The sequence below is a fragment of the Manacus candei genome, unplaced genomic scaffold, assembly GCF_025592945.1.
Source record: "Manacus candei isolate 608988 ecotype Guabito, Panama unplaced genomic scaffold, ASM2559294v1 h1tg000046l, whole genome shotgun sequence".
Taxonomy (NCBI): Eukaryota; Metazoa; Chordata; class Aves; order Passeriformes; family Pipridae; genus Manacus; species Manacus candei.
In genome coordinates, this window is record NW_026138094.1 from 3237699 (window position 1) to 3255608 (window position 17910).

The 17910-nt window shown below is 40.3% G+C and overlaps 2 protein-coding genes across 2 annotated transcripts in view; one reads left to right on the forward strand and one right to left on the reverse strand.

Annotated features, from left to right (window-relative positions):
- Positions 1-6928, forward strand: MNS1 (meiosis specific nuclear structural 1). The gene is made up of 10 exons (XM_051797055.1): positions 1-90; positions 170-259; positions 444-571; positions 1075-1177; positions 1989-2218; positions 2838-3054; positions 3134-3241; positions 4045-4302; positions 5051-5176; positions 6792-6928. Exons 1-10 carry the CDS (start codon positions 88-90, stop codon positions 6888-6890), a joined length of 1362 nt encoding a protein of 453 aa, XP_051653015.1. The 5' UTR covers positions 1-87; the 3' UTR covers positions 6891-6928.
- Positions 5844-17910, reverse strand: part of TEX9 (testis expressed 9) — a 25391-nt gene continuing 13324 nt past the window's right edge. Inside the window, 4 exon segments of the mRNA XM_051797056.1 lie at positions 5844-8366; positions 11290-11424; positions 11889-12023; positions 15843-16016. Of these exon segments, the coding sequence (XP_051653016.1) occupies positions 8289-8366; positions 11290-11424; positions 11889-12023; positions 15843-16016 (522 nt within the window). The 3' untranslated portion in view covers positions 5844-8288.

Below are 17910 nucleotides of genomic sequence, written 5' to 3' on the forward strand. Positions count from 1 at the left end.
TCTGGGCCAATCAGCGGGGGCGATTCACCCCGGAAGTTGAACCCGTTCCCCGGCAGCGCCGCGCGTTACCACGGCAACGGCGGCGGGATGGTGAGAGCGGGAGGGGAGCGGGAGCGGGACCGGGACAGGGAGCGAGCGGGATGGCGAGCCTTTCCCTTGTCGCCCGCAGGCGTCCGAGGAGCGGGAGTGGAACAAACGGGCCGCCCGGCTGCGGGCCGAGCTGGAGCGGGAGCGGCGGCTGGATGAGGCGCTGCGGGCGGTAAGAGCAGCGGGGGCGGCGCTCGGGGAGGCCGAGGACGGGCGTTCATCTGGCTTTACCTTCACCCGCCAAAGGCCTTCTCCTTCAGCAGGCGTTTGCTGACTGGTGTAGCCTTTAAGTGCACAGTCCCTGCCTCCCGAATGTCTGTGCTGAGATTTGTTACGGGGTGGTTTGTTCTGATTAGGCAGAGGAGAACAGAAAGCAGAGGGCGCTGCAGCTGGAGCGAGAGCAGAAGCTGGCGGCGGAGATGGCCAGGAGGGACCTCGAGAAGATGAAGGACGAGAAGCTCAGGCAGCAAGTCAGAGCCAACAGGTATCGCTTCGGAAACCTCCCGACTGTATCGAACTGGTACCGTGGTTTGGGGAAGTTGTAGCAGAATCGGAAATGAGTAGGACCTGGAAGGGAAAGTTATTTTGAGGTCAAGGTATGATAAAAGTTAATGTTAAGCAAATTTTTTCTCAACACGAGAAAAAACTCTGATCCACAAAGTGTTCGTTTTGCATACATGTCTATGTCTATATGTATATATATGTCATATATGTTACATGCTCTTAGGCATATCTGTGAGCACACGTGTATGTCTGTATACCTGTGCTTATATAGTTAGATGAGAAGTGTGCAGAACTGCTGATAGATGTATAGAAGTATAGGTAACTTTTGTTTTAAAATTAATTTTTTTTCTTTTTCTATTCTTTAACTAGAGCAATGGTTGGGTTTTTTTAAATTGTGTTTAATAATGATGGAAATTTAATTTTGTCCCCCTAGGTACTTACCTCCTTGTGATAGGATCAATTTTTTTTTTTTTCCCTTTCCAGTCTTGAACTTCGAGAGTTAGAAAGAAAGCTAAAATATGCCTATATGAATAAAGAACGAGATGCACAGATGGCTGAAAAAAAAGCTTTTTACGATGAGAAACTGGTAATTAGCTCCATAGTGAATCCCAGCACCCAACTCCTGCAACTCCTTGTATGAATTGTGCTGAAAACTTTTCCTTCAAAGCTGACCTTTTTAGCTAAAATAATGGTTAGGCATTCAGTTTTATTGAAAATACATTTTGTGCTATGGAGGATTAATTAACCAGTAATAACTAACTACAAGAAAAAGGTTTGCTTTGCCATTTCAGTGAAAGGAGTAATGAATTAAGCTGTATGACTGGTTGTAGTTGTTATTTTGCTAGATTTGTAGTATTTGTTCAAGTTAAAACTAGGTACCCTTTGTACAGTAAGTGCTTAATGCTTACTGTGGTGAATCCTTACCTCAGAGTCCAGCTGTTGAAAACATTTACTATTGTTAAACAGGTATCTGGATAACTTCAGAAAGAATTGTGAATTTTTATTGATGTACAGAATAATATGGGTGATCAGGCAGGTGATTCTGGTTATGTTAATGTCTTATGCAGAGTTTAGTGTAGGCAGGTAAAGAACATGCTGTAGGGAGGATATTCTCTGCAGTCCAACCTCATTCTGCTCATTTTTCTGATGTGAGCAAGTCCCACTGGTGCTCAAGGCTGCACTTTTACTGCTCCTCAAGTTAGATCCTGAGGCTTCCCTTCAAGGGTACCACTGACTGCATTAAGCTGTTCAGCATGTTAAGGCTCTGTATTTATAGATTGCGGTGGAAAACCTTCCTTTTGTAATGCAGCACAATTCCTTTCCATACTGTGTGCTTCTTCACTACCTGTTGTAGAAGTGGGAGTAAAAAGGAATCTTGCTTTGGTTTCCGCTCACAGAAATGGGAGGATGAAATAGCCCAAGAGATGAAGGAAGAGCACGACAGGTTAATGCAAGAAGAACTTGCTGCAGAAATGAGGCGCAACCAGGAGAAGATAATGTACCACCAGGAACTGGACAAACAGCTTGAGGAACAGGAGAGGAAGAAGCAGAAGGCCTATGAAGAGTTTCTGAGAGAGAAGCTCATGATTGATGAGATTGTAAGAAAGATCTATGAAGAAGACCAAATGTTAGTTACTATGAATTTTTATTATTTGTTAATTTAAAACAAAACAACTTCTATCATTCTGTATAGGAAGCTGATTTGTATGCATCTATTCCATAGAGACTAAGGCCCGTTTTAGTTTTCCTTGGCAACATTTTGCTAACAAGAGACTGACTTGTGTGAATTTTCCTGTTGAAACATCAGAATGCTCCAGTCAGTCTCGTGTCCCTACCCTGCCACCTTTTGCCACCTCTCTGTTTTCCTGCCCTATGGACTGGGACAGGGAACGAGGTTTCTGAGGGCAGGGGGGTGTGTGGGGGTGTGTGAGAGAGAGTTTAGTGTAAATAAAAAGTTTGGGGGTTGTGTGGACTTTCTTCTCTTCTTTGGTGGAGTGTGTGTAAAATGCAGTAGTAGTGAGGACCTGTGTGAACAGTCTGCACTCCTGAAAGATGTTAGACATGAGATTCCCTGAGCAGCAGCTCAGTAATAGGTATTTTAAATTTAGGTGTCTAGTTTCTAGCTTAATGTTTAAGGAGAGTCATTTAAATCTTAGTCTCTGGGATATATTAACAGTGAGGTCAGTTTAATGTTACTCTACAGTAACAATAAACTATTTGAACATTTTTTTTTCCATCTTCTACAGGGAAAAACAACGAAAGTTAGATAAAGTGAGAGAAACTCAGACATATATTGAAGAATATATAAAAGAACAAGCTATGTGGAGGAGAAAGAAAAAGGAAGAGATGGAAGAAGAAAATAGGAAAATTATGGAGTTTGCCAACATGCAGCGACAAAGAGAAGATGATTGGATGGCTAAAGTTCGAGACACTGAGGAGAAAAAACAGAAAGTTCAAAACATGGTATTAAAAATTGAAATTGTAGAAAAAAAGTGTTGTATGTTTTTGTCTTTCATTTAGAAACCTTTCCTTCCTGTAACAGGTTGCTGAGACTATGGAAAGAGAACAACAGAAGCGTCAAGAACAGGAACAAATCCGCCAAGAGCTGTATCTGGAAGAACAAGAGGAGATGGAAAGGAAGAAGGAGATGGTAAGTGCTGGCAGGTAGATGAAGGGCTTTATCTCACACTTTGGATTTGCTAAGTCTGCAGTGTTATTTGTGGCTTTGGGATGGTTTTGAGGGACTCCTTGAGCCCATTTTCAACTATTAGCTGTCTCAAAGCAAAAGGCTTAATTCTGACATGGTTTTAGGAGTATTAGATGAATTTGAATTGTTTTCAATTCTGTTTTGGCACAAAGTATTAATTTCCAGCACTATTTCCTAAATGTTCTTAATCAAACAAGCAGTTTGTACATTAGTTTAGGTTTTGAGTTTCCTTTTCCATTCCTAATGTATTTATGTTTTATTTTCAAGCAGGAAGACAAGTGAAGGTTTTGAATACCCTTATACCCCTTTATACATTTGTTTATCTTGTGAAGGAGTAGCTTTCAAGTTCAGGTTTAAGCTAAGGAGGTTAATTAACTGCTTTTTTTCTGCATGTCTATTTGCTTTTCCTGTGGGCCTGCCCACACTCTTGTCTTACCTTGCTGTGGGTGACAAAATGTAGCACAGGTTGAGATACCAAAGTGGTTGTTGAGTCACTTCGTGCTAGTAGGGGGGAAAAAAATATCTCCTTTTGTTTTGGACTGAATTTTGAGAATCTTGTGACATTTGCCAAACTGATTAATACTGGAGAACCCTGTCAGATATGGAATGTTTGCTCCAGTTAGTTATGCTAGAAGTTAACAGCTACAGTAAATTCATTCCAAGAAAAATCCAGTAGATTGGCTGATGATGGTAATTTTTTCCAAGTCTGTTCAGTAACACAGCATTTTACTAAATTCCCTTTACAGGCAGAAATTGAGAAGAGAATAAGGCAGCGCCTGGAGTTAAGGCAAACCTACGAAGAGCAGTTTGCTCTGAAGGCAGCAGCACAGCGGGCTCTGCGGGAGGAGGAGGAAGCCTTCCGGCAGCAGATGTTGGCCAGGCTGGCAGAGGAGGATCGGATCGAGGAGCTGAACGCTCAGAAACGCAGGATGAGGCAGCTGGAGCACAAAAAGGCTGTGGAAGAAATCCTGGAGGAGCGTCGCAGACAGTTCATTGCAGACAAAGTAAGAGTTTCACACATGCCTTTGGTTTGAGCCACAGTGTTTCGGTGTGGGAACACTTGTGCTGTCCTGAGGGACGTGGCTGCTGTCATTAGGGAGAGGTGACAGGGGAATTGTAGACAAATGTGGGGGGAAGCAGGCCTTTGCTTTGGTTTGATGACAAGGAAAAGTTTTTAGAGCCAACTGTTTCTGTAGCTTGAGAGGTTGGGGTCAACAACATGCCTGGACCCCTGTGTACCTGACATGCTCTGCAAATACCTCCTCAGGAGCCATGGGAGCAGTGGAACAACTGCTGGCCAGTTCCCTGTCCCTGGTCAGCTGCACTGTGTGAGGAGGGGAAGTCCCAGCCTTGCTTTTAGATTAAGTCTCTTGAATTCTGATCTGAGGAAGAAAAGGTGTAAGCTGAAAACATGGAATCCTATACTGCAGTTTTCAGACCTTGTTTATGGGGTATAAATCACACATGTAATGTGAATTGTGACTTCTAGTCATCAGCATGAGAATTCATGCCTATTGCTCTTTTTCTGGGATTAGAGCAGTAGGACAGGAACAGACTAACTTGTCTGAGAGCCAAAAAGGCAGAACTAGAGACTTAATCTGCTTTCAAAAGGGCAAACACTTGGATAGCAGACTCACCCCAGGTCCTGCCATTCAGTCCTCTCTTTTGTCTGAGATTGTTTTCCAGTTGCCAAACACACATTGTTTAAACAAATGTTCACAAACTGAACTTAGGAAAACTTGTTTACTGTAGGAGCGTGAAGTTGAAGAGAGAGAGTTAGAGAAGAGAAGACAGGAAAGCATCCGTGCAATTGTTGAAGAGGAGAGGCAGAAACTCCTGAAAGAGCACGCCTGGAAACTGCTGGGTTATCTGCCTCGAGTAAGTCAAGTGTCTTGTAAATGCTTTGTGTCTGTCCTGGAAATCACTTTTCTCTTGGACAGCTCAAGGTGAAGTTGCAGAACTGTGTGAATTCCTGGAGTCAGTGGGTGTCCTTATTGTGTCAGCTCACCTGCACTCACCTCTTGCTTTTTGAGTGGGAAGCTCTGTACAGAAATGCTCTTTGGGCTCCCTGGCAGCATTGATGCCTTGTGCAGGACTTGCTGAAAGCACATCCAGTGCTTGGAATGTGAAACCTAAGCTCTACAGCAGGGCTTTTCTAGCTAGAAAGGGGTCCACCACATCTTACACCCTGTTACCACCACATTTCTCAGCTGGGGTTTTGGGAGCAATTCTGGCTCGTCTGCCAAGTATTCCAAGTTAGCATGGAGGCAAGGCCTCCCCTCTGCAGCAGTGCAAGGAACTGCAGTGCTTACAGAAACATTTCAGAGCTCACTCTGTTCATCCCTGTGTTTTTAAAAGTTAAAAGGATGGAAGCAGTTATTGCAATAGGAATAAACTACCATTTATTTTGTATTATGCTTCATAATTGGAAAGATCTCCTGACAGTAAACAAATGAACAGAGCTGCCATAGGGATGTAAAACTACATTTAGAGTAGGGAGGGAATTATCCCACTAGTTAAAGAAATTTTGCAATTCTGGAAAATGTAAATAGAACAGAGTATAATTTTTATTCAAACATTAATATGATAATTGGTGCAGGAATTTGTAACATCTGGAGTGAGTTGTACTTTAATGTAGATTAAAGGATAACTCATATTGGAAACATTTTGAATATACTTTTCTGGTTTGGATTTGCTGTTGTAGGAAGCCTTGGCAGTGTCAGTGTCCAAGGCTCACCCGTGTGCCACAAATGATGTCCTGCTTTGTTCACTGTGTCTGACTTGGGTGCTCCTACATCACGTTACTTCACTCAAAATGGTTCAACAGCAAAGTGCTACCAAATTTACAACTTTCCAATATAAATGTAGTTTGTATTTTTTTTCTTTTCTAAATGCTGCAAGGTATGCTCTGTGGGTCATGCATATTTTTAGCTGTAAAACTAATTTAGAATTAACATGCATATTTTTAGCTGTAAAATTAATTTAGAATTAATTATAAATTTAGATTTCTGTGTTCCCCTGCTTCCCTTCCCAAAAAAATAGTTTTTGATTAAGTTGTCCAGTATCAGTTTATTTCCCAAGTTATTCCTTTGTAGGAGCTAATTCAACACAGCTAAAGGGGAAGACAGAGCCCCAGCCCAGCCAGGGCCTCTTTTCACTGCAGTTTCTTGATTTTTACTAAAGCTGCACCTGCTGTGCTGGGTGTTACCACTTCTGTGAGAAAGAGAATGCAGCTCAGTGTTGTCTTCTGGTAGTGCTTGTGCATGCAGAACAAAAAGAGTGGCTTTAGGTTGGCACCAGCTACACCACTTTGTAAGTCATCTGTTCAAGTTTTGTGATGGCTTTCAGGCTTGAGTTTCAGGTTTGTTTTAAAGGTAACAATGGTATTATGGATACAAACTATCCATTCTCTTGATGGAAAATTGCAGAGATCCACAGAAATCTCTCTACTTTGTTTTCCCTTCTAATGTGTGTTTCTTTCCCATTACTGCAGGGGATACTCAAAGATGAAAATGACATTAACATGCTTGGAGAAGATTTTAGGTTGGCTTACCAGCAGAGAAGAGGTAATGAATTATCAGAAGAAAGCTGAACCTTTCCCCAGCTCAGCTCCTGCTTTGCCACTAGGTGTCAGCTGATTCCCAATGAAAACTTCCATTTGCTGTTAACAGTGAGGAACTCCTTTTTAACACCATTAAAAGTCTCCATTTTAAGACCAAAGTTCTCAGCTGATGAGCAGTTAGTTTTATATAGATGTGTGCTGCACATTTTTCATCAATAAACTGTCCTGAGTTCTCAGTTCTTCTCAGTGGTGTAGCAATGTTAGAAATGTCTTCTCCAGCAGCACAGCAGAAACCAAGCTGGTGTAAATGCACACATGTATTCCAATATGGACTACAGGATTCTCTTCATGCACTAGTTGTGGGGGGAATGGGAAGATTTGGCTGTACTGGCACTACACTACTATGATCCTAATCCTCCTCAAAGTGGTAGATGTGAGGTACTTTGCTGGTAGATCTAAGGCAGAGACATTGTTCCATTCTGAGGTCAGAACCACTGTTTGTACCTTTCAGTAGATAAACTGACTTTCTGTGCCATGTTCCTATTCACTTCCTCTAAGGGAGGAATCCATTGGAATCACAGAGGTTCATGGAAGCAGCACAGGCCTGTGTTGCTCGTGTTCATTACTGTACACATGGTATGCTCAGCTCATCTACCCTTAATCTTTTACCTAGTTCTTGATGACAATGATGACTAGTGCTTGTAGAGCACCTGTGAATAGTCACAGCTCCTGACTTATCCCCAGGCAGCAGCTGATGGCCAGGGAAAGGTTTAATATTTTCACCTTGACTAAAGGAGTCTGTCTGGGCAGTGAGGGGCAAGTCTCATGTGTGGTTGTGCCAGCCAGGGGGGAAGATGTAATGACTAAAACAAGTTATGATCATTTCTATAAAAGAGCTGTTGGTGCTTAAATTAGATGCCAGACCAACCAGCTTTGAGGGGAGATCTGTTACAGAGAACAGACAAGGCCAATTTTCCAACCACGTGTTTTAAAAAGGACGTGACATTTTCTTCTCAACTGGATCACTGGTTAATTTATTTCTGTTGCAATGAGAAATTTTCTGAGACTAAATCCTGCCTTCTTTGGACTGAATATTACCATAGATAAGGTATTGTTTTAAATGCTAAACCAGAGCAAACTGATTAACAAAGTTCACTTGTTGGACTATTCCTTGCACGGTCTGTGCGTCTCTGCTAGTTACAGAATGGACAGTTTAGCCTGACACTGCAGTAGAAATTTGTATTTCATACAACATTACAACCCAAGCTGTCAGGCTTACAAAAGTTAAACAATTTAAACATAAGCAAAATCAACAAAATCAATTCGCTGGGATATACAGTTATTGACTATTAACAAGGATTCATATACAGTCCCAAAATAATGTACCATCTGAGTTGTCTTTCAAACAGAAGCTGTTTTTTAATGGAATCAATAATTTCCCCACTGAAGAGCTTTCATGAATTCCTCTTCAGTAAAAGAAAGCATCTTGGCAGCTTCAATGTGCATCTTAAGAAAAAACAAAAACCAATTAGGAGCAGAGGTAAAAGAGTGTGAGTGACCAATACAAAATCTTGGATACCTGGGATAGCTCAAAGGGGCTTCAGATCTATAATTTGATTTTTTTTTTTTTGGTACTGTGGTCTGATGGATGTTCACTTGTTCCAGCTGAAGCTGCTACTCATATTTTTCTGCAAAAATTTGTTGTGTAGAGATGTGATAAATTTTATGCTAAACACTAAGTTCAGCCCTAGTAAAATAGGACTAATAGCTTTTCCTAGTTCCTTATATTGCTTTAAAAATATCTCAGGTTTACTGAGGCATGGAAATGCCTGAAAATCTAACAACTTGTGACCTCTGAAGAACACATAAGGAAACTGGTCCACGTTCTCTCAAGCTGATCAATATGTGTATTGATCACAGCTTAACATTAAAGTTATTCCAAACCAAATCCTCCTCCTCCTGATACTTAATATCTTTGAGGAATTTCTCCCCCTCTGTCATTCTTCAGGCTCTCTCTGCTTTGTGCATCTGAACCTGCCACACAAATATGACACAAATAGCCCAGATCAGGTTTTCCTCATTCATTCAACAAAAGGCCTGTGTGAAGCAAACTCGAAGCCCTTCCACTGACTGTGAATATTGAGCACACAGGACCTTGAGCTGCCCTGCCCTGGTGCCTCCTGCCAGAAGCTGCCGGGGCAGGGGCTGCCCCCATCTCCTTCAGGTTCTTCCAGTCCCAGTCTGTTTGGAAAGGACAACAAACAGGATCCCTCTGCTCTGAGTAAATGACATTTGTTTGGAAGACAAGGTAAGTGGCTTCCTCACCTGTCTGCAGCTCTGGCACAGCATTTGCAGTTGTTTAAAAATATATTTGGTGCAGTTTTGTGATGTTTGTCTGAGACTCTGGGTTTGGTTCCCAGTCAAACAAATGCTGCTCTGTGACACCATTTCAGTGAATTCACATTCCAGGGGACAGTGAGCTGCCTCACATATAGAACATATGTTGAGTGAATGCTGTATTGTTTTTCTTCTCAAAATAAACTTGTAGAGCTAGAAGGGTGAATCCTGGTATCTCCTCAGCATCCTGTTACTGCCAGGAAAATTCTCTTGCACTGGAAATGCATGAGCAGCCTCACTTCCTCTTAATCCAGTTACCTGTCCTCCTTTGCCCTATGTTGGGCAGGTATTCCAGATTCAAGGGTGTATTTCCATATTGCAATTCCCAGTTCTTGGGATAAGTGTGTGTATTTTGTTCTCTCAAGCTGCCATTTCATACTGAACTATTCTTCCTCTAGGGGCTCAACAGCTTCGAAAGTGTTTACAAATTGTCTGGTGATCACTACAGTGCTCAAAGGGTAAATAAAATGTTCTATTTTCTTATCTCTAAGGCTGGCCCTTCTTAAAGGGGATTCTGCTCAAAAATCCACCACACAGTGCTTGCTTTAGCTCTCTTACAGCTTTGGTTTGAGAGCACAAAAACTGCACTGACTTTATGGCAAAATTAATGACATGAGTTTCAGCAGAGTAGGGTTTGGAGGTGACCCACTCTGTGGTGTTTAGATCCTGTCCAGACAGCTCTGCAGCCCACAGCTCTACATGTCTCATGCAACCTTGGAAGGGAAACTGATACAAATGATTGCACACATCCCAAGTATTTGTAAGTGAAAGGTTTGATGGAGCTAGTAAGTGGAAAATTGTTTGATTTGGGTAACATCTCCTAGTATACAGTCCTCTCACTTTAATTTCCTTTCATGTAAACTCACAATTTCTTTCAGTTTGCACCATCAAAGCTCATTTGACTGGTCTATGCTGAAAATATATTTTGAGAAATATATTGAAAATATATTTTGAGAAATATATTTACCCACTCTGCAATGTCAGAGGTTTTTCTTTTCAAGTAAAACACCCCTCCTTTTGGGAACATTCAATACAGCTTTATTGGATATGATAGTTAAATAACACTTTGAGCTGTATTCCATCTGCAGTATTAATCTCCTTCTCACTATAGCAGCTTTCTATGGAAGCTGGATCACCAGTCATTCAGCATGAACTGGCAGCACTTATTCTACCACCTCTCCTCTCTTCAGTCTCAGCTTCAGCTGCTAAAGACTCTGCCCCCCCTTCCATGCCCTGAGGGAGATGTGAAATGGATGTAGAATCAAATGACTTTCAGAGTAAGGCTGCAAGTGCAGTGTGGATGGGTACACCCTTGCAGCCAATGTTACTGCATTGTGTGTGATTCAAAGTATGCAGGATATTCCAGGTATTACCAAAGGATGGAGCTCAACTCCCCTCTTTCAGTTGAGTAAATACACACCTAGGTTAAGTGCTCTGTCTTTTAATTTTTTCTTTTCTTCTTCTTTTTTTTTTTTTGTCTGACACACAAGGACATCTGCACCTGGACACAACTGTACATGGCCAGAACATCTCAGAATTTAAATAAGAAGAAACAAATGTTCATAGAGAGGGACACACTTTGAGAACCCTGGAAGAATGCAGGTCTAAAATGCAGTGCTCACTCCTGAGGGGTGGCACTGTTAGAGCTGCTGATCCAACAAATAATGTATGTGTGGGGAAAAACTAAAAAAATCTCACCTGCTCAAATGGGTCCTACTGACACAGCACAAAGGGAGTTGCTGTTACTACCTGCACAGTGTTTGTTCTTGAACAAACAGATATCCTCAGTCAGTAATAACCTTTAACCATGACAGGATGCATTCCTAGTTAGGAATGGGGTCAGTTCAAAAGCAGACCAGCCTTTGCTAGAATGCAAAATGTTACCAATAGGCTCTGGGAAAAGTGAGGCTGCTGCTCTCTTGCATTGAAACTTCTCAGTCCTGGGGCTCCAGTTCCAGGATTACCTGACTTGACAACAGACACATTTAGCTAGAGGTTGTTTACTGAAATACACCTGTACTCTGGTCCTTACCTTTTGTCTCTTCAAAATATCAATTAGCTTTAACTGCTTTTTAAAACCTGTAATTAGCTCTCCTTTTTGTTTCTGCAGTTTCTTGTTTTCTGTTTTTAATTCTTCAATTGTTTTGAGTTCTTGGTTAGCTACATCCTGCCAAGGGAAGAAAAGGAAAAATGTATTATTTATGAAAGTGGTGCTTTTGCCAGTGAAACCTGGCATTACATAAGAAAGTGAGGAACAGTAGCCACCCATGACATTTCTGAAAAGAAATGGGATTAATCAAAATATTCCCACATTAAAACTTGAAAAAAAAAATCTCAAAGATAACAGCCCTGGTTTGCTTGTGTATGTATTAGTGTGTATGTGTACTTCCCCCTCTTTCTAAACACATCTTATTTTCACACAAATGAGGAAAATCAGAAAGGCTTTAACTTTATTCTGTATGTTTCTTGCAGTAGCATCATCCAAGATAACTTATCCAGGCCTTTGGTGACTTGCTCCAAGTTAATTTGGGACTGCCTGGAAGAGATATGATGCTTCCAAAGCTGATCAAGCTTTTAGTCTCACTCTACCTTTACTGAGTGATCACAGATTGTTTTCCTAAGCCACTGTACCTTGTTGCTTTGCTTCAGTTTGTTCAGCTCCACTTTATACCTTTCCACTTCCTCCAGGGCCCTGTTCAGTCGAACCTCTGTGGCACTCTGACTGGCTGTGGCCTGCTTTTGTACCCGCTTTAGGTTCTCCAGCTCCTAATTAAGAAGCAAAGATAAAACCAAACATGGTGAATAAAGGGGGTTTTAATGAATCTCCTACCAACAGCACATGTACAACAAGGCTCACCCTTGAAAGCTGAAGTGTCTGTGGAGTTCTTTGGCCTGCAGAGAGAATCTGTCTCAAAGACAATTCTACTGTTAAAACATCCCCTTCTCCTTTGAAATCTTGAAAAAGGATCTTTCTGATCTTGGATTGATCATGGAGCTGAGCAGGTAAGACCACAGGACTGACTGAAAAACCTTGTATGCTCAGAAAGAGGAAAAAAATGTTGCCATGTCCACTCTGGGGCAGATTTTGGAATGGTGGTCCATGTTCCCAGATGCTTCTTCCCACCTGTTCCTTTTACCTCTTTTCCCCCAGAGATTCCTACATACAGTTACCACCAAGAAGTTAAAGCAGCCCACTGAAGATGGCTGAGGGCAGTAACTTTGTCACCTGGCAGAAAAGAGTTCATCGAGTGTTTATGGCACCAAGCAAAACAGTTCCCTCTTGACTCTGCTGACTGTTTCATAGGGCTGTAAGTGGGGAAACGAGAAAAAGAGACCAGGTTGAGGAACAGAATAGTCAGATTAAAGATCAGGGAATACAGAGAACAGCCAAGGTAAGAGAAATGAGCAATTCTGGCAGAAAAAGAAATAGACTTTTTTTTTTTAAAGTATCAAATATTTAGTAATGGGCACAGAAGGACTTTTTTTAACCAAATCAAGGGAGAGAGGGGCCTTGTTGTTAACCTTTTAACCTCAGACTGCCTCAGTAATTGTTCTATTTTCTCAATTCCACACCTGCTCTATGGTGGTTATTTAAGACTTCCACATCATTTATCCAAGAAATACATACTAATTGACCTCTTTGTCTTGTATCAAGATGATGGAGCTGTGAATAAAGTCAACTAAATCTTTCATGCTATGTATTTCATTCTGCATTAATATGAAAAGCTTTGAAATACAGTCTTTCAAGCATTTAATGACCAAAAAAATAGTCTGCATGCAATGCAAATTACTTATCAGCTAATCATATCATTTAATGAAAGAATTCTAAGAATTCTCTTAGGGCTTTTTGACATTTACTGTCACACATAATACCTTATCAAGGATTTTTTTGCAAGTCATCCAGTGAGGGTATATTGTTAAATGTATTAATCCTAAAAATACCTGAAATAAGTGTTTTATTTTGTAACTAAGCAAGGTTTCTGCCAATTCTTCAATACTTAAAGTAAAAGCAGGATTAATTTTCTCATATACTGTTTCTCTAAGAGCTGGGGTTAAACTACTATGTTTGAAAAATGCATCCCATTTCAATTTCTGGATTTTCTCCACTGCTCTGCCATGGCTGAGGCACTTGAGTGCCAGCAGGGGCTGTGATGGCACAGAGCTCACCCAGGAGGAACCCTCCCAGTGGCCTTCTGCCCTCCCAGTAGCAGCATCCACAGCACCTCTACCTTTAGGAAGGCTCTGCAGCACCTGTCCTCCCCAAAAGACATTGGAGAGGGAACTTTTACTTAACATCAAGCCCTTCTTAAAGCAAATTATAAACTCCCTGCACAAAGCCTTAAAAGGAGTAAGAGTACAGCTTTGGTGTCTCCCTGACCATTATCTAACATTATAGCTTAGACTGAATTCATGAGTGAGAGAACACAGAGGAAGGAATGTTCCTGTAGCCTGGTGGTGAAAAAAAGACAGGAAAGGTGATAACATTTATTAGATCAATTAGATAGATAAAAAGAGAGGAATCCTGGAAAGAAAAGGATGGAAGTTTCTGGGAGCATCAGAATTCAGCTGCTGCCTGAGGTGAGTGTTGCAGCAGAATGTTCAGAGACCAAAGACCAAAAGAATTAAATGTAAAAATAACAAAGTAGTTACCATGTTTCAGGTGAATTGTGAAAAGCAGGTGAGACTCTTTGCCTAGGCACATACAAAAAAAGGACCTGAGGGATTAAGGAAATTGCACAAATGGTTGATAAGGAAGTTTGGGGAAACTTGTGTCACAGCCAAAGTCTCCTATCATCTGTGTTGGAACAGAAATCACAACAAAAGCAATCAAAGCCCCCTAATCAGAAGTTACATTTGTGCTATCTCAACTACACAGAAAACTTTCTCTGGACTGAAAGTATGAGTCTTGAGAGTTTAGCAGCACAGTAGCACCAGTTCAGGCCTGTGTTCACAGGAAATTGCTTTTAAACGTGTCTAGAATTAATCTACACTACATTAATTATATAGTGTTGAGTAATACTTCATACCTAAAAATTAGAACAGTTTTCAGACTCCCAAGTCCACAGGAGAATTAAGCAGTTACTGCAAAATTATTTTTACATGCATGGCTTTTGCAGTTAAATAATTTCTTATAGCAGAAAAAATATGTAAAGTAACTTCTGAGTTAGCAGGGAACCATTCATTACATATACTTGCCTTTTTTTGCTGCTTTAGTATTTTAAAGGACTACCACTATTTTTCATGATCTGGTTGGGAACCTTGATGAATTCTAGAAAACAACCTATGAGGAATAATTGGAGCAACTGAGAATGGTAAATCCAGAATAAAGACAAGTGAGGGAAGTGACCACATTCTGGATACAGCAGAAGTGAATAAACTTTTCATCCCAACAGACATTTCCTAAATACTTTCTAACTGTGACTGTGTGCAAGAACCAGCATTGACTGTCTAAGGAAATGCTGGAAATTGCCACCAATTTAAAACTTTTGTTTTAAGAAGGCTGTAAGTGCAGGTCAAACCAACTCCAGGATGGTGTGGATATAACCTGTCCTGTCATGCTTTAAGAGAAGGGACTAAATGACTTTGTAAATCTCTTGGTCCTATTTACTGTGAGCTGATGAGTAGTGTGAGTACTGCTACTGAATATTTTCCCTGACAGAATCACCATCAGGGTACTTATTTAAGGAAACTTAAAACTTCCAGGTATCTGCACAAAAAGCCCACGAAGACCATTTGAGTTGTAAAATGCCAGAACTACAAAGCATTAAGACACAAGCAAGCCTAACAGAGGTATAATGAGACTTTGTTAGGCTAAGTTGTGCTCCATTTTGCCCAAATTCTTAAGTGAAACATTCTCATTGCGTGTGCTACACAATACTCTGTGTATTGCATGATTTTGAAGTCAACCTCTGTAGCTCTGAGTAATTAAGGAAAAACACATGCTGCCCTTAAGATTAAGTTCCAAACAAACAAAGCTGTGTGTGCAGCCATCTGCTGCCCCAGGCACCGACACCACTGTGCCAGTGTGGGTGCAGCAGCAGCCAGGGTAACTGGGACTCAGCCACACTGCAGTGCCTGCTTTTCCAACAGTCCATTTTCAAGAACAAAGACACGTCCCTTCCTCTACCTGCAGGACATGCTAATATAAGCTGCAGGTGCTTTCTAAAAAAAATGTTCACTAGGTTCTACAGTTTACAGTAGAACTCCTATTACAGAAGTAATTTTTTAACAGTCATAATTAAAACCAGAAAAATAAAACTTTCTTGTATTTTTTAGGATTCCTTTGTGACTTTGACAGCAGTTTCTGAAAAAGGTTGTTTTGTCTCTTGTGGGTTTTTTATACAGGAATTTAATTTTAAAATACAGGAATATGTGATTGTAGAAGCAGAAGAAAAGCAGTTAGCAAAATATATTATTTCTTCCTTTAAAAAAATTGATTAGACCATTTAAAAATACCATTTCTAAAACTACTAACAGAGATTCAAACACTACTGGGATCATTCATACCAAACTAGGGTGCAAGGGGTGATTTGATGTGGGGTTTGTTCCCTTTTGTGAGATAAATGAGAGTAACATCTGCAATACCTTTTCTAGTGCAATGACTTCTTGTTGTAACCCTTCACTTTTTTTGTTTGCTTCCTGTGACAACATTTTGTACTTCTCAGTCTGACTCTGCTGCACACTGATCGTTCGCTGCAGTCTCGTGTTTTCCTCTTCAGTGTCTTTAAGCCGAGTTTCTAAATTCTGATTTTGATCATCCTGTTTGGCAGTCAACAGCAAAAAAACCCCCACAACTAAATCATTGCAAGGAAGCAGGAGGATAATGCAGTAATAATGTCTTGTAAATAAAAGGCAGTAAAAATATACACACTATAGATATAGAGATAAGTTTTTAAAAATTACATGGCAACAGCTAAGAAAACAAAACACTATTTTACCAGCATAATACTTCAAAAAACAGTAACACTTCTTTCATTTAATTTTCTACAGTCTTTTACTTGAAACTGTCTTGTAACAGTATGTAAAACATTTAATTTCTCATAGCTCAAAGGTTTTGAGAAATATCAAGGTGTTATGGAATAATATGAACAACAGTGGGACATAGATATTTTGTGACATTTTTGTGAGAATAGTTAAATGCACACATTAGGAAAAATTATGGGAAAAAGAAGAGAATATAATTACTGATAAACCAGTCCATTATGTTTTAGGAGATTATCTGGTTTTGACTTAAAAGCAAGCTAATGATCCAGGATACATCAAGTATTCAAATTTAAGATTCTCTTAACATCCAGTGAATCCCGTATTCGATTCATGACCTACTGGCAATTACATCCCACATTAAACATTATAATTCAAGGCATTTTTCTTTTATAACCTTTGAAACTTTATAAGTGAATACTAATGCAGTTTATTTCAGAGACACATTATGCCCTTCATTTCTTTACAAAAAAGAAATCAGGGCACACACACAGAAATGGAGTCTGTGAAAACAAGTCTCTCCCTGTTGTTCCCTCAGCCCCTTGGAATACCAGCTTCTCACCTGGGAAATCCATGTGCTTTATCTAAGCTTCCTGGGACCACTTGCACCTCAGAAACTCCCACTTCTTTACATTTAAAACAGGTTTACTCTTTCCTTTTAACAACTGGACTGTGAATTGGAACCAAACCCAGAATCTACCTCAAGGCTTTGCCTAAATGAAATTTTTGTGCCCTTATGAACGTAATAAAGTTATTTTCACACCAGAGAAACTAATGCCCAGAATGATACACACAGAGTGCTATGGGAGCAGCACAAGAACAAGTACAAGGTCGTCTTCTGTCATCTGCTACAGTAACTGAAGTTTGTAGTGGTTTTGGCATGGAATGATGAAGTTCAATAGCTACTGACAGAATTGTATTTGATTTGAAAATGAAAATGTCTTTAAAATCAAATGTAACAACTTCCTTCTGCTCACAGCAGAAAAGTATTGAAATGCAGAAGCACCTGTGTTGGTAAAAATGAAATAAAGTACAGATTTAAAATATCAAAATATAATTACTTCTAAAGATTTTCTTCATCTTATCTCAAAAGACTCATTTAGTATTATCCTGCTCCTTAACTCTAAATTAAAAGCTTGAGAGAAAACATATAGGTGTTTTGCCATATGTTCTGAATGTCATCATCACATCTGGGCCTGAGGAATAGGTGGAAAAAAGCATTCTGAAGTCAAGAGCCCACAACTAAATAATCCAGTTATGGAAAATTGAAAGTTAGTTCAAAACCCTTGCTTGATTACAAGTGCATGAATCAGAGGGGATCCCTCTGGCAGACAAATACAAGCTATTTAAGGTTTTACAGTTCAAGAGATGTTTGAGCATCACTTGAAAATAGATTGCCAGACAGTGCAGATCATAAAACTCTTAACAGTGAAATACCAGTGTAGCGTCACTATGCATTAAGTTCAGCCTGATCTGCCCAAATGCATAATTCCAAATATTGTTCTCTGCATCAACTGTACTCTTGAGAACCAAGAAAGCCTAACTGCTGTTTTGATTACAACATTCCACTTAAAGTGGATCCACAGATCAGCTGTTTCCACACTTCTATCCACTGATAACACCAAAAGCACCCAACTATATTCCTCAAGCTTTTTGTTTCTCACTCTGCCCT

Bases quoted from the DNA above. Each gene is read 5' to 3' on its own strand.
- MNS1 (XM_051797055.1), top strand. The intron at 1,178-1,988 runs GTAATTAGCTCC...TTCCGCTCACAG, and splicing joins CTTTTTACGATGAGAAACTG to AAATGGGAGGATGAAATAGC. The intron at 3,242-4,044 runs GTAAGTGCTGGC...TTCCCTTTACAG, and splicing joins TGGAAAGGAAGAAGGAGATG to GCAGAAATTGAGAAGAGAAT.